The sequence below is a fragment of the Lepisosteus oculatus genome, chromosome 11 (genome assembly GCF_040954835.1).
Source record: "Lepisosteus oculatus isolate fLepOcu1 chromosome 11, fLepOcu1.hap2, whole genome shotgun sequence".
In the NCBI taxonomy this organism is placed as follows: domain Eukaryota; kingdom Metazoa; phylum Chordata; class Actinopteri; order Semionotiformes; family Lepisosteidae; genus Lepisosteus; species Lepisosteus oculatus.
In genome coordinates this window covers 38897872-38912297 of record NC_090706.1, presented here as the reverse complement: position 1 = coordinate 38912297, position 14426 = coordinate 38897872, and the positions used below count along the sequence as shown (strand labels likewise).

The 14426-nt window shown below is 45.0% G+C and overlaps 1 protein-coding gene across 1 annotated transcript; it reads right to left on the bottom strand.

The window, feature by feature from the left end:
* Positions 1–683: 683 nt before the first annotated feature.
* Positions 684–5242, bottom strand: LOC107077690 (rab11 family-interacting protein 1-like). The gene is made up of 5 exons (XM_069195597.1): positions 5189–5242; positions 4223–4615; positions 2964–3165; positions 1677–1803; positions 684–1310 (listed from the first exon to the last, which is right to left on the bottom strand). Exons 2-5 carry the CDS (start codon positions 4567–4569, stop codon positions 901–903), a joined length of 1086 nt encoding a protein of 361 aa, XP_069051698.1. The 5' UTR covers positions 4570–4615; positions 5189–5242; the 3' UTR covers positions 684–900.
* Positions 5243–14426: the final 9184 nt, after the last annotated feature.

Genomic DNA, 14426 nt, shown 5'->3' with positions numbered 1-14426 from the left:
ACTGGTCTTACATGTGAGATTCTCCCAATATAAGTGAGGGTTGAAGTGTCCTAGTGAGGGGACTATGAATTTCACTGCTCATTCGGTCATTCGCTCACTGCAGGTTCGACTAGGCAAATGCCATGAGGGCTGGCCAGTTAATTTAGCTGTCCTAGCCCCTGTAGAACTTCACTGTCAGTCATGCAAAAATAAGAGCTTGTTTAGATCCTCTGTGTCATATTTTACTGTTCACATATTTGACATTTTTTCCCTCAACCCCCTGTATTATTTGATTTTGAAACTCTACTTTCTCATTTGGAGATGTTACACAAGTTAAATTGAAGGTTTTTGCATCCTTAATGAAGCTGTGGCTGATACCTGGCACGAGACGAACTGATTGGTTGGAGCGAACGCACTGTCTAAGAATAACCGAGTATTGTTATCATCTTAACACTTTTGGCAGGGCTGAAGGGGTAAAACCTGTGCCACTTCAGGTGTGGAAACATTGTCTAATTGGCAGAACAAAACACCTGCTGTTTTCTGAGGCATAACAAAGCTCTCAGTATTATACCTTACCTGGGCTGTGGATATGAAGCGAATTGTTCCAGTCTGTGTGCATGCAAACTTTAAGCGCTAACTTCATGGTGATTTTTCTTTTTCTTGTGAAGGTTAACAAACAAACACCTAGTGCAACACAGCCAGAGTAAATCTTTTGAATACCGGGACTGTTCTATCAGAACGGTCAGCTGTTGACTTTAATGTGAGTGCTGTCTTCTGGGGACAGAAGGGCACTTGGCCATGGGACTGCTTCCGGGGAAGAAGCTGGGTCTTTCGGGGTGCTGGGTTAGATGTCTCAGCCCCGTTGTGATCTGTGCTTGCCTTTCCCTGGAACGGCAGGCCCTCGGGCCCTTGTGCTGTCCTTCACAAGCAGGGGCAGCAGCGCCCCCAGGAAACACAGCACCACACTCTCTTCATAGAGGAGGCTGCCTCCAGGGGGCGGGACTGCGTGTCTTTAAGACACACTGGGGGGAACGCTGCGCGTGTGGACGCCCCCGGAGAGGTATTTAAAGACCGGCGGCCCAAGATCCCCCCTGCTCTTTCTCTCCCGAAGGGCAGGCGCCCGGAGGTGAAAAAAACTCTCCTCCTGCCGGAGCCGGAGCTGCCCGCACGCAGCAGAAAGGTGCGCCCGTCCTGTCCAGCCTCTGCGCTTGCTCTGCCTTTCTGCACCAGCCTCACAGAAGAGCCTTCCCCGGGGTCCTGGCCAGTCACATCCGCTGCCTTGCTCTCTGCCTCCTCCCCCAAGCTGACTGCCATTCCTGCCGGGGAACCTTCTGTATCAAGACACAAGAAAGCAGCAGTCACCTCAACAACAATAAAGAGCGGCAAACAATTTTTGTTTGATGCAAAATATTTGTAAAAACCTATTATTGCTGTTGTTGTTTTTGTTACTTTTTAGCATATTGTTGGAAACGTTGCTGTGGATTTTTGTACTGCTGCTTTTGCCATTGTCCCGTGTTTCTTTTCGTTTTCATCCGCTCCCCTTCCCTTCACCCTTTGCAGGTTTTAACCCACAATCGTCATCCGAGCAAATTCTTTGGGTAGGGTTCGGCAGCTTCCCTCTGAAATGTGTTTACAGGCGGCCGCCTAACCTTTACAAAAAGCACGGCGGGTGTGAGAAGTAAATCCCGGTTCTGTACCGTCGCTAGAGCAGGGTCTCTCAGTGCCAGCTCCCGGGTCAGGGCAGCGAACAGGTACACATGTTGAGGAAGAAGGCTCTGGGTCCAGCGCACAAGGTGACGAACTTGGCTCCCCGTATTTTAAAACCTGTTACAGACAAATGACACACCTTTGTTCCACCTTAGAGAATTTCTGAGGTATGACTGGGCAGATATCTAAAGGATCTTTCTCTTAGTACAATCTATAGTACGATCCAATTAATAATGAGGTTACAAAGCTCGTATAACTTGTATATACAGTCCTGATTTCCCAGACTGGTTATTAAATGTTGGTTAAAAAAAAAAGAATCCATTCATTGACGGTAGAGAAACCTTTTACAGATTCTGAACGAAGCACAAAATTGTGAACTTTATGTGAGTGCTGTAAGACGCCATGTTGTCACAAACCCCTGGTCTCGTCTCGGATGAGAGTGAGAGTTCCCACGAATTGTGACGTGAGGCCGCCCTTCCTGTTCACTAGTCACTGTGATGACTAATTTGTGATGTACAAGCAAATAAGGACAGGTTGTGCAGCAGACACTTCACTGCAGAAATGATCTGTGATCCGCACACAGAGTTAACAAGTAGTAAAACCATCTCAAAATCGAGACTTGTATCAAGAGGATCAAAAGAGATGTATTCACAAGCCTGCTGGTTTACAGTGTCATAAGGCATTGTAGGTTTTGTTGCCTTGTTCTGAGTTGTAGAATATGGCACTGCGCATACCTGGAAATGTTGTCTGTTTGGTGTTGTAAATTGGAGGTTTCACAAGTAAATGTGTACATTTTACTTTCGTTGTGGTTTGAAGGGCACTCGTCAACGCTGATTATTTCTAACCCCAGAAATATAAAAATAGCCCTGTAAATCGTCTAGCCTGTCCATGGCTGCCTGCTTTGTCTTAATCCAAGTGAAGCAGTGAATTCTGTCTCATTTCTACCCACAATGGACACTGACACAGCCTGCCATGCTCACACATTATTTTATAACACCCCACTAGGTTCCCAAAGTTATTTTCCAGCTGAGCTTGTCATTTACTGTTCGGGAACCCTCGTTAACAGGTTTCCCTGGTTTGCTGGCCTGTGGCCCTCCTGGCCAGGAGGCAGGATGGTCTTCTTTAAGAGATTAACGCTTTATAGGTTCCAGCTCCATGAAAAAGCATTTAGCCATCTTATAAAAAATATATATCCCCAACACAAAAGTTTCTTCTTAATGAGGGTATTTTTGTCACATTCTCTCCATTCAAATATGAAAAGAAACAGGGAGGGTTACATTTTTCTTAGTCCTCCATGAGCAGAATGCAATTCGGTCTCTTTTCCAGAATAATTTTTTTTCAGGGATCGAAGACAAGGACCTGGAGGTCTTCTTGACTGGAGCCTCGAGGTTCCCTGACATCTTAAAAAAGAGGAAAGAGAGCTCAATTTGCCCTCGGTGTTTCTTCCTCTTCCAGGGCTTCGAACAAAGTGTAAACCACCTGGGAAAGAAGCAGCAAAGAACGGCAAAGTTTAACTACTGAATTAATGTTCCGTGATATGAACATATACAGGTTGATTTCCCAGACAAGCCAATTATGTTGGACAAGGTCTGGTTTGCATACATGGCCACAGGCACCAGCTGATGTAACTTTGGAAAAAAGTCAAAGACTTGTGGCCCAGAACCTCCAGTATACATAATGAGACTGATCCAGACAATGATAGGTTAAATCAAGAAAAATTCCACATAGCCTCGGCAAATATCGAATTCGAATTTGGTTCTCAAAATGAAAAGCCAATGTTTATCCTCTTACAAATCTTGCTCAAGTGATAAACCGTGAAAATACTTCCTGACGCTGCATTTAAGATAAGATCACTTTATTAGCCCTATACAATTCCCTGTATTAGGAATGTGTCTTTTCGCAGACCCCAGCTTGCTGTCGATGAGACACACAGACAGGGAGAGAAGCTGGGGGTCAGAGCGCAGGGTCAGCCAGCGCAGCGAACATGTAGCTCCGTGTTCTCTGTGTTGTTACACAGGATGTCAATGCACTAATGCACAACCAGTAATAACCATCTTCTTATTACGTAACTGCTATTGTAGCCTTACGTAACAATTCTACCACTTTTAATTCGGAAAACAAAAAAAGCTACGTCAGCTGTAGCCAGGATGGATGATTCTTGCCATCACCATCTCAGGTCATACGGAGAGGTGGCTCTGTGGCTCAGGATCTGCGCCTGTGACTGGAAGGTTGCCGGTTCAAGTCCCGCGGGCGGCAGTCCTACTCCGTTGGGCCCCTGAGCAAGGCCCTTAACCCCAACTGCTCCAGGGGCGCTGTACAATGGCTGACCCTGCGCTCTGACCCCAAGCTTCTCTCCCTGTCTGTCTGTGTCTCATGGAGAGCAAGCTGGGGTATGCGAAAATACAAATTCCTAATGCAAGAAATTGTATAGGGCTAATAAAGAAACATTAAATACAAAGTTTTATTTGTCTTCATGTCTATTGTAGGCTATAAGCAGCGCTGTCAACAGACGTTGCGGGCTCGGAGGAAAACGTACTTGTTGTTCCTCATTAGCTCGTCTTCGTAGAGCTTGCCGAGGGAGATGGCCGCTCTGCCCAGGAAGCAGTCGGCCGCGCCCCGCGCCGGGCTGTGGTGCATGACCCTGAGGGTCAGCTCGGGCCCCCGGCCGCCCGGCGGGCGTGCGGGCAGCGGGAACGTGACTTCCTCGTGCCACGCGGGCGCGGTGGTGGCCTCCAGCGCGGCCGTGCGGTACTTCGCCTCGCAGAGCTGGATGACCTCGTAGGGGTTGCTGCTCCCAGCCGGGCCCTTGGCCCTCAGGCCCCGGGCCCCGTGCACGTGCACGGTGACGTGTGTGGGCATCCACTCGGCGGCGGCCGTCCCCATCCGCCGGCAGAGGACAGGCTGTCCCGCAGGAGCTCGGCCGGTCGCCCTGTCCGGCCGGAGACAACGGACCGCTGCCATTACCTGAGCTCTGTCTGCGCTGTAAGCCACGTGCCTTCGGACACGGGAGCTTCTACGAGCTCTGATTCGTAAGCGCATTTCAGTCTGAAGTGTTTCAAAAAAGTTAACATTCGTCAAACTTCACCCATGAGGCACCTGTCTCATGATTACAGTTCTAACTGGAGCAGTCAAGTGTTTAATTAACCTGATTATTTTATTTGAATGCTTTAGGTATTTTCTTAAGGTCTTTTGCAGCTGAGCACCCAGGGCATTCACCTGGTAGGTACGATTACCATGTCTTAACACACCGTGTTGCCTGGTTAGTGTAGTATCAGGAGCACGGTATCACAACTATCCAGCTCATTAAAGAATAGACCACCCATGGAGCTGAGACCTTGACGGGGAAAAAACCCTTTTAACATTGTCTTTGCGAGCAAATAAAAAAAAGTAAAGGCAAAACAGGCAGGTAACACTAAACAGTCAGGTTTAGAATACAAATGTCTTCTTTAAAAATAAAGCAATTAAATATTAAGTCTCAATAGTAGCAGAGGTGTTGACATACCTGTGTTTGACGTTCCCAGTCCTTGTCACACAGTTAAGCTGATGTATTATAGGTCCAGCGATGTCATAGTTATGTCACAAGGGGTGACAGTGCAGGACAAAGCTTGGCCCACTGCAGGCACCTGGAAAAGAGCTATTGTTTTGCACCGCACACACATCGATAGAAAGGAACCACGTGTTGCAGATTGATAAATTAAGTGTAAAGTGCTGTTTGGGGAAACTATAGGCTTGGAGAACAGTATTTTAGCCTTTATTATTATTATTATTATTATTATTATTATTATTATTATTATTATTATTATTATTATTATTATAATAGATAGTATTCAATTATAAGTAGTAATAATAATCTAATGTTTTAAAGTATGTGATGGCTCATTTTATTATTTGATCTTGTTATAGTATTGCTGTATAGCTCAAATCATTGTGAAAGTAGTAGAGATTCCGTTTTGTCACATACTCATTGGCTCTCCCTGGAATAAAGGTAACGCCCACCTCAGAGCCTCATTGGTCAAGAGCTCACCCGGTTTCCATGGTGATAATCACACGAGAAAGCACATGGCTCCTTGGTCATGTGACGCTGGTCCACTGCAGGGATTCACCCTTCCATCCAAACAATGGTGATTCCTACTTGTGTAGCTGTGTGAAGCAACTGAGGTGCCCTCAAGAGTACAACACCAGTGCCTACAGTGCACACTTGAATCCTCAACCTGTTTACAAAGGCTTACCCTCCATGATAAGCTGCCCTCACTTCAACTAGCTCAAGGATCAACATGGTCTGACACCCTCCAATTTCTGGGATTCAGTCCATGATCGAGCTGGACCGACCTGACTTACCAGACATCTCTTCATTTCACACAGCTACGTCTGGGGCTCACTCTTTCCCATGTGCACTCCCAGCCCTCTGGAGCTCCCTTCCCTGAGACTTTGGGAGGACCCCTGTGACAGACAGGCCTGTCTTCTGTTTAAAAGAGTTAAGCCTTTCTTGTTTGACAAGGCATGTAAGTGATTTTCTTTCTAATTATGTTTTTTTAAGCTGCGTAAAACTCCTGGAGACATGAATGTGCAGTGTTATAGAAGCCTCTGGTGATGGATTGAGCAATTGTTTACTGTGGATGATCCTCTATTTATACCTTTTTCCTTGCTTTCTAAAGGAGAGGTGGTGCTGGATGAGGTAACAGGTTTTCTCCATTATAATTTGGGCTGAGACTAAGAGGGGTCTTATTTTTCTCTATGCACGCTAAATCGGGTCCTGGACCTGGTCCTGAAGGGTCTAGAATCTGCTGTGTTTTGTCCCGACCTGAGGAATCTCATATTTTTAGACCTGCATTAGATTTCTCCTCATGCCTTTTGCCATTGATTACCCAAGATATTAATTTCATAAAAGGTATGGTTACCCATAACAGAGCCTAGTTATGAGCATGTAACAGGTTTATTCCATGCCGAAAAGAGAAGAAAGAAAACACAACGTTTCGGCCGTGGAGCCTTCTTCAGGTGTGAGGGTTATGAGTTATGAGTTATGAGTTATGAGTATTCAAGTTATGTGTTTCTTCAAATAATTAGGCCCACTATGTGACTGAGACCCAGCCCCCATAAAAAACCAGAAGACACTAGCCCCTCCAGGAACAGGGGTTTGAGACTCTTGCACTAAATTCAATGTTTAATTGTTTACCTACTGTACAACAGGGGCTCCCACTTATAGTCCTCAGGGTGTCTAAGTCGGTTTTCTATACCTCTTTCAATTGCTGGCCGATTATGGCTGTAGAGAAGGGGTTAACTGGTCCAGGTAAATCTCAGCTGGATCCATGAAACACTTCTCCCAAGTGAAGAGCACCTATAACTTAAGAAGATACGGAATTAGGAATTTGTCTTTTTGCATACCTTAACTTATTCTCCATGAGACACACAGACGGGGAGAGAAGCTGGGGGTCAGAGTGCAGGGTCAGCCATTTATACGGTGCCCCTGGAGCAGCTGGGGTTAAGGGCCTTGCTCAGGGGCCCAACGGAGTAGGATTCCTCTGCCGGACGCAGGATATGACCCGTCAACCTTCCAGCCACAGGCGCAGATCCTGAGCCACAGAGCCACCACACCACCTGGGAGACACAGAAAGTCTGAATTTCAGACACCAGGGACAAGAACTGGGAAACACTGACCTTGCAATCTACACTTTGTAACTCATAACATACATGACATAGTTATACTATAATTCAGTCTTTGACTATATCTAAGATAGTTTTCTTATGCTGAAACTCTGAGAACCATTCACAATAATGCAATTCGCAGTGGGAATTACCAAACTAAAAATGGATAGAATAACCCCTATTATCACTAATGGGATATGATCCCCTCTTAAAACAACATAAATTTCCAGGACCCAGAACATGGCTCAGCATTTTGGGATAAAATAATATAAGAATTACAAAATAATCTCCATAAGTAATTTTTTGGCAATAACAAGTAAAGTAACTGGATCCATAGCGCAAGCTCTTACAACTTTGTAAGAAGGTGTTTGTGCTAATCAAAATAATAGACGGCTCAAGCTGTTAAGCAACTAGCATAAGTGTTTTTGATATTTAAAGCTTGTTTTTAAAGACATCTGGTTGCTTTGGAGAAATCTGACTGAATAACAAAGCGAGTCTGTACTTGGCCTGCCTAAAGTCACCTGTTAACCCATTTCTGTCACCACAGCAGAGAAGGTGCACACAGCCAAGGTCACGAAACGCTGCAAGGTCTTCTATCTCCCGTTCCATCTGAAATTTTAATGATCTGATGTGTCGCCAGTATGTTCCTCCTTTTAACCAAAAATGGTGAAAGATGATTTGGTGTTTTTCTTCTTCTCTCTCCAAATGTGATAATAATATTGGACTGCCATTTCCAGCCTCAACTAATCACAACAGACACACACTCAACCGAAGTCCTGGGGGCAGAGGTCATGCTGGCCCTGGTTCTGGTTGACTCCAGTGATGACAGTGCCCCCTAGTGGACACCAGTGGTGGTTATGCCCTCTAGAGTGTGCTCTTTTTGTCCATTGGCAAGATGTTCCCTAAGGTCCCATTTCGAAGTGAACCAAATATCACATCTTTATCCTTGGTGCACGTGCTTCAGAGCTGGGTATGCTTATCAACACCCTGTGTGTAGAGCATGGCAGCACAACTCAAGTCCTGCAGGGCCAGATGTCTTCTTCCACCTGAGCCCTTAATTGCTTAATTAGACTCATTACTTCTTTAATTGGGCAAATTCTTGAGAAGCTGGAGATTTCAAGAGACCTAGAAAACAACAGTGTTGAATGGCCGGGAAACCCAGGCAGCCTGGCTGTTGGTTTGTGTGCCCTGCTGGCACTCATTAACAAGTCCTAATGTGTTTTAGATAGAAATATCAAGAGCGTAATTATTGCCTTGTACCAGTGTCTGGTAGTGGTGTGTTGGGCCCAGGTTAGCTGAACAATTATGTCTGAGGTTTGGTGCCTGTGGTCAACAAATATAATCACTGGATTTGAAGGTCTCAACCTCCAGAATACCAGCTTTTGAAGTAGGTAGAAACACATTCTGACTTGACTTCCTTTAAAGGTTTTACAACATTTTAAGAAGCCTAAAGAGGAGGCAGCCCAGAGCTAACAGGTCACTAGTTAAAATTCTTCCAGTGCCCTGATAAACCATCTGTCTCCAAACAGCACCTCCCCTTGCGAATATCCAGTGAGCATCCAGATTTTTCAGTAGGAATGATATGGATAACTGGGATTTCCGGTTTTGTAATAAATGGAAATTTATTCCATTTTTAATTTAAAAAAAAACAGCAAGACGGATTGAACAATCTTTTACCGTCTCCTTTTTCTTTTCAGTCCGCACTCAACATTCACCATACAGCAGGAACAGGTGAACCGTTTTATGTAAGCGAGTTAAGTCTGTTTGTCTTTGTGTTTTGCAGTCAATATAAAATCAGTAGCTCTGTATTCTGCCTTAGCAGCAGGGAAAGAAATGTGGGAGCTATTAGCCTACGCGGGCATATTGTGAAGCGGGTGCCTTTCTCTCAATTTTTTCTCTTCTCTCCTCGGTGTGAGCGGCGCTACTGGCTCCGCGCGTACCATGTGCGGCGCTTCGGCTCGGCGCCGGGCGCCTGATACCGGAACAATGTTGTTTGTGGTGGATGATGTACAAGTCTCAGACAGAAGAAAGAAGCAAAATGAGCGTTTAGCCATGAGTGTGAATTGCCTTTCGCACTAGACAGATTTTCTGATCCCATTACAGCTCCAGCTAGCATTTTTAGTGCAAATTTAACGGTGCTTGTGTCGATCGCACATGCTCCCCGTGCCTAATGAGCAAGCATTAGCCAAGGGAGTTACCAGTAATTACAGCAAGCGTCAGAATGGAGGACAGATGGCGTGCAAAGAGTCTTACTTTATTGTCCCGGCTCGACGAAAGGACTTTGAGAAAACGGGCCTTTTTGTATTTATTATCACTGGTTCTGAGTTCGAGGTTTTTTTTTAAACTAAGACCTCTGTCATTGACCAGTTGCCCAACGCACATTGTCCCTCCAGATGTATGATCGGATATTTTTTTTTCTCCATTTTTAATGTTTCAGGTACGGCTACATAGAAGTGGTACTGCCCATCGCCAGATAAGCGACACTGTTTATTTGTGAAAAGTGAGAATATGAAATGGAAGCATTTTTACTGAGAAGACATTTAACACTTACCAACAGGAAAGAGACAGGCTTGTCTCAGGCATTTGTGTTGTGACACTGTTTTGTAATTAGCAGCAAAACACATTTGTAGGAAGTGAAGTTTTTTTTCCCACTTTCTTGATATCAGTACTGAAATAATAATTTATGTTATGTGATTGCAAGTACTGAAAGCTAGGCTATTTGAATGTTGAGCTTTGATTGCACATAATTAGTCTGTGACTTCTCCATATTTTAATGTGTTTTATTAGTGCATTGTTTATGGTAATTTATTGTTTATGTATTCAAGTATCTGCAATGTGTTCTACTTTTTGCCTGTAGAACACTCTGTGAATTTAATGAGTTTTTATTGAATTTCAAGACAAAAAACTAAGCTGCAAATCTAGGTAAAACCAATCCAGTTCTCAGTCAGCGCTGAGGATACAATATGAAAATGCTCCTGTATGAAATAGGTAAAGCATATCTACCGAACAAAAAACCAGGTAATCTTCCTTAACGATCACCTCATTGAGAGAGTCGAAATATCAATATTTCAGGTGGGTAGCTGCGTCCGCATGCATAGGCTGCAAAAGAAGGCTCCACGGCCGAAACGTTGTGTTTTCTTTCTTCTCTTTTCAGGAGGGAATAAACCTACTGTATTACTGGTTCCTAAATATGAATATGTTTATATGTTAATGCCATCTTCTTATTCCGTTGCCTTGTTTGCAAAATTAGATTTTCTACATAACACTTTTAAATATGCATTACATATCTTAATAATATGGATGTTATTAAAAATCCATGCATGTACAAACAAATCTATAATAGCGTCTGCGCAGCAGTCACAGGCCTGAGCTCAGTGCAGAGGAGAGGCGTGGTGTCGAGCTGAGGTCTCTGAGTCGCAGGTCACTTGCTGACAGCTTCCAGAACGGCAGAGGAGCTGCTATCCTGAGAACACTGTCATAAAACAGGAAGTCCAATCGAGTTTGATTTCTATGGCCCCTTTCGTGCAACTTGGCAAGTTGGAAGGGGCTTCCCAATGAAATACTGTGATTGTGTGCACGCTCAGGTGAGGTAAGCTGACCCTCCTTTTTTAGACACAATTAAGAAGTAACTAGTCAAACCCACAACAGTCCGGGTCGCTAACCCTGGTTTGGACTCAGGTGTAAAACACCAGTAAAACAAACAAAAAAAAGAAAACATTTAAGCTTTATTAATATGTATTTAATTCTGAATGATCTGACGCACCCAAGCACTACTGCAATTTCTTTATTTTGTGATACTTCACTGGGGGGAGGAATGTTGGAGGGGGGGAGATAGATTTTGGGAAAGAATAAGAAATCCCCGAAATGATCTTTATTAACATGTTTTTGGTCATGGGAAAAGTAGACGGCTGTGATCTATTTGTCATAGGTCACAAGAAAGCCAGAGACAAGCAGACGTTTAACAGTCCCATCAGTGCGATACATACTGTATTCGTGAACAGCAGACAAGCTCTGCAACCATTTCCCGGTCAACCCTGGTGGAATGGAAAGAAATCTGCAGGGATCAAGGGTTTGTATTGGAATCTCTATATGATATCAATCTATGGGTACCAAGTGAATTTAGGGACTTGACTTGATGGGGCACCTTGTGATAATATTGGGAACCTCAACAGAAGCAGGCAGTTCCTTCTGCATGTCTCCCCTGTGGGAGTTGATACAGTTGCTCGTGTCAGTGCTGGGACTGGACCTCTAAGGGAGGCCGCGGGAGGTGGGATGGTGTGGTGATGCCTCCTGTGACTTCCAGAAAGGATGAATTATGCTGCCTGATAACGCATTAAGTGCATTAGGATGCTTAAACGTACCAAACTACAAGCAACACAGCAAAGTGATTACTGATAATCAGCAGCTCACTCCTAGGACCTGATAATTGATATTTTTTTGGGACCGAGCAGTGATTTTCTAAAGCACTGCAGCACATCCTAAAAATACCAGCCTCGGCAGCTCCACCGTTAGGCCGGTCTTTCCCAGCGGAGCCCTCTGCTCTCCTGTGCCGCGAGCTGGAATCGGAGGTGTGAGGAACACGGCAGGCAGCAGGTAGCCACCACACGGCCTTCAGAGCCGTCTTTAACAGACTGAGGCAATTAGTCAGTGAGGCTCCAGTGTGCAGCTAACTGGAGGAGTTTTGCTGATTTTTCTTTCTTTTTTCTGCTTCAACACCTTCACACTCTTTCCTTGGGGCTCAGGGGAGGACAGGCTCCCAAAATGCGTCTCCCTACGATTCTTTCTCGCTTTGATTCAAAGGCAAGGAATTTGCAAATTGAGAACTATTTTTAAAAGGTCCCACTCCTCCCCCACACCAACCCCACTCCCCACCCCCAGGAAAAGCCTGCAAGCAACTTTACTTTTTTCTGTGTTTTTTGTTTTGCTTTACTGAGATTTTTTTCCTGTCAACACAACCTGCTGGCTGTCTGTCTCGTTTCCTGTCTCTTGCACCTGCACAGCCCCGGGGCTTGTCCATCCCCTCTCTCTCTCTTTTCCTCTTTCCTCCCCCTCTCCTTTCTCTCTCTCCTCCTCTCCCTGTCCTGCGCGGCTTGAGAAGATGGCTCTGACCTCGTTTTGTGGTTCTTCTTTCAAGTTCTCAGAGCACTTTGATGATCACACTTGTCACGAGCGCTAATCCTGTTAATTTAACAGGCGGAGGACATTGAATGCGTCTTCCCAGAATTCCTGCATTGTTGCCGTTCATTCCAGCAGGTTTGAGAGAGGGTGTTTGTTGTCTTCGCATCACAAACACGGTTTTAATTAGCTTTCATAAGCTGATGCTGTGGGATGATGAAAAATATTAACACTTATATTTGACAGCAGTCACTAAAGGAGCCCCCCAAAATCTTTGAAATTTTGTCAAAGATGCTAAAAGCTTTGCCTAATTATTTCAGAGATTGATGTAATTTCCTGTGGGTGAACATATTAGATAATACAGAAGTGTAATTTTCCCAGCATTCGTGAAACATGCGTGTGTTGGAATGATGATAAGAAAGGCCCAGGGGTGTAGAGACATTCGAGGGAGAGGAGAAGAAAGAATCAGGAAAGTGTCAGCATGTCCGTCATTACGTCTTGTGATCGGTACTCAGGAACTCGGCGGTTCCTCTCCCTTTCTGTCTTGTTTGTGCAGACTCATTTGGGACACTGTTGAAAACAACACGCCCTTTTTTTATTCTCCAAGGGCTGACAGATGTCAAATAAGATCTTGCTCCTGCCCCGGGAAAGGGTATTTCACATGAAACATAATTGGTAAATGAACATTATCCCCCATGAAAATAACCGTTTAACAAGCGTCTCCCAGTACTTTTCAGCTTGTCATCCCGATGGTGCATATTCTAGTCATTTTGAGCGCAAAATTCAGAGTGGCTCTGCTTAATTCAGACAAGCACTTCCTGAAACAAATAAGAGGGGGTGAGAAATAACACTTCTGTGACTGTCTGCGTCCGGCCCTGCACAGTGCACACAGCCCTGCAGTGCTGACTTTGGGGTCTGGCATAATGGCTCTTAAGCAATCTATTCAGAGAAAAATCTTGAAGGCCGAAAGGAGTTGATAAGGAAAGGAATCATTGACATGGAATGAAAACATTACCAAGAGTGGAGGACGGGGCCTGTTTAACTTCCCAAAGCCCGAAGGGAACATAACCTGAGACAAAACTTTGCAACGTTAAGACCAGAGGACCTTTCGGCGATTTCAGCGAGCATTTGTAAAACAGCCAGCGCAGCCATGATTTTGCAGGATCTCTCCTCCTCCTCCTCGCCCTCCTCCTCCAGTGCCACGTGGCTCGCAGCGTGCCAGCACCTGGGACCAGAGTCAGAACCAGGAGGACTGCCCAATCCCAGGGTGCCGTGGGGCTCCTGACTGCTTCGCCTTGGCACCTCAGCTGCCAGGCAGCCCCAGCGAGGAGAAGGTGTGGGCTGCGGGGGCAGGGTGGGGGTACGAGCCGTTAATGAAGGTGCCGTGTGGTTGTCACGACAGACGGTTTGCTCAGTCGAGAGCCGCTGAGCCCCGAGCCCCGATTCCTCCTGGGCTTGTCACTCTTGGCAGGCAGAGGAAGACGTTGTCACTGCACCTACTCCCTGATCACCTTCCTGCCTCAGCTACCTACCGCTGACGGCAAGAAGTACTCTTGCCTGGTGAGGGAGCCCAATTAGATTTTTTCTCTCTCTCTCCTTTGCAGATTTTTTTTCTTTTTTTTTTTTTCATTCTATTTTCTATTTGTTTTTCAAATTAAAGCCACCCCCCACGCTCTAAAAAGAAGTGACAGGTCAGCGGTAGATGACGCGGCAGACATGGAGCTCTGGACGACATAATCAAACTTCAAAATAACAGAGATTTTCTCAAATGCAAATCTAACTCATTAGGTTCATTGTTTTCTCATTAACCGCCTTGCGTGTTGGCTCTTACAGTAGCAGGACTGATTTTATACCAGCAGAGTTTGTCATTACTGCATGTAAGAGCAGTGATTTAATGTATAAATTCATTTGATTAGGCATTTAACTTCTATTCAGTCAGTAGCTCACCTCTGTAAAGTTATACAATTTATGTCACTTTATTC

What these genes read in the sequence shown, in the direction of transcription:
- LOC107077690 (XM_069195597.1), bottom strand. Translation starts at nt 4,569, where the DNA reads ATGGGGACGGCCGCCGCCGAGTGGATGCCCACACACGTCACCGTGCAC. An exon ending in CATGGAGGACTAAGAAAAAT is followed by an intron (nt 1,804 to 2,963) that starts GTAACCCTCCCT and finishes TGTCTGTAACAG; the next exon opens with GTTTTAAAATACGGGGAGCC. An exon ending in GAGACCCTGCTCTAGCGACG is followed by an intron (nt 1,311 to 1,676) that starts GTACAGAACCGG and finishes GTCTTGATACAG; the next exon opens with AAGGTTCCCCGGCAGGAATG.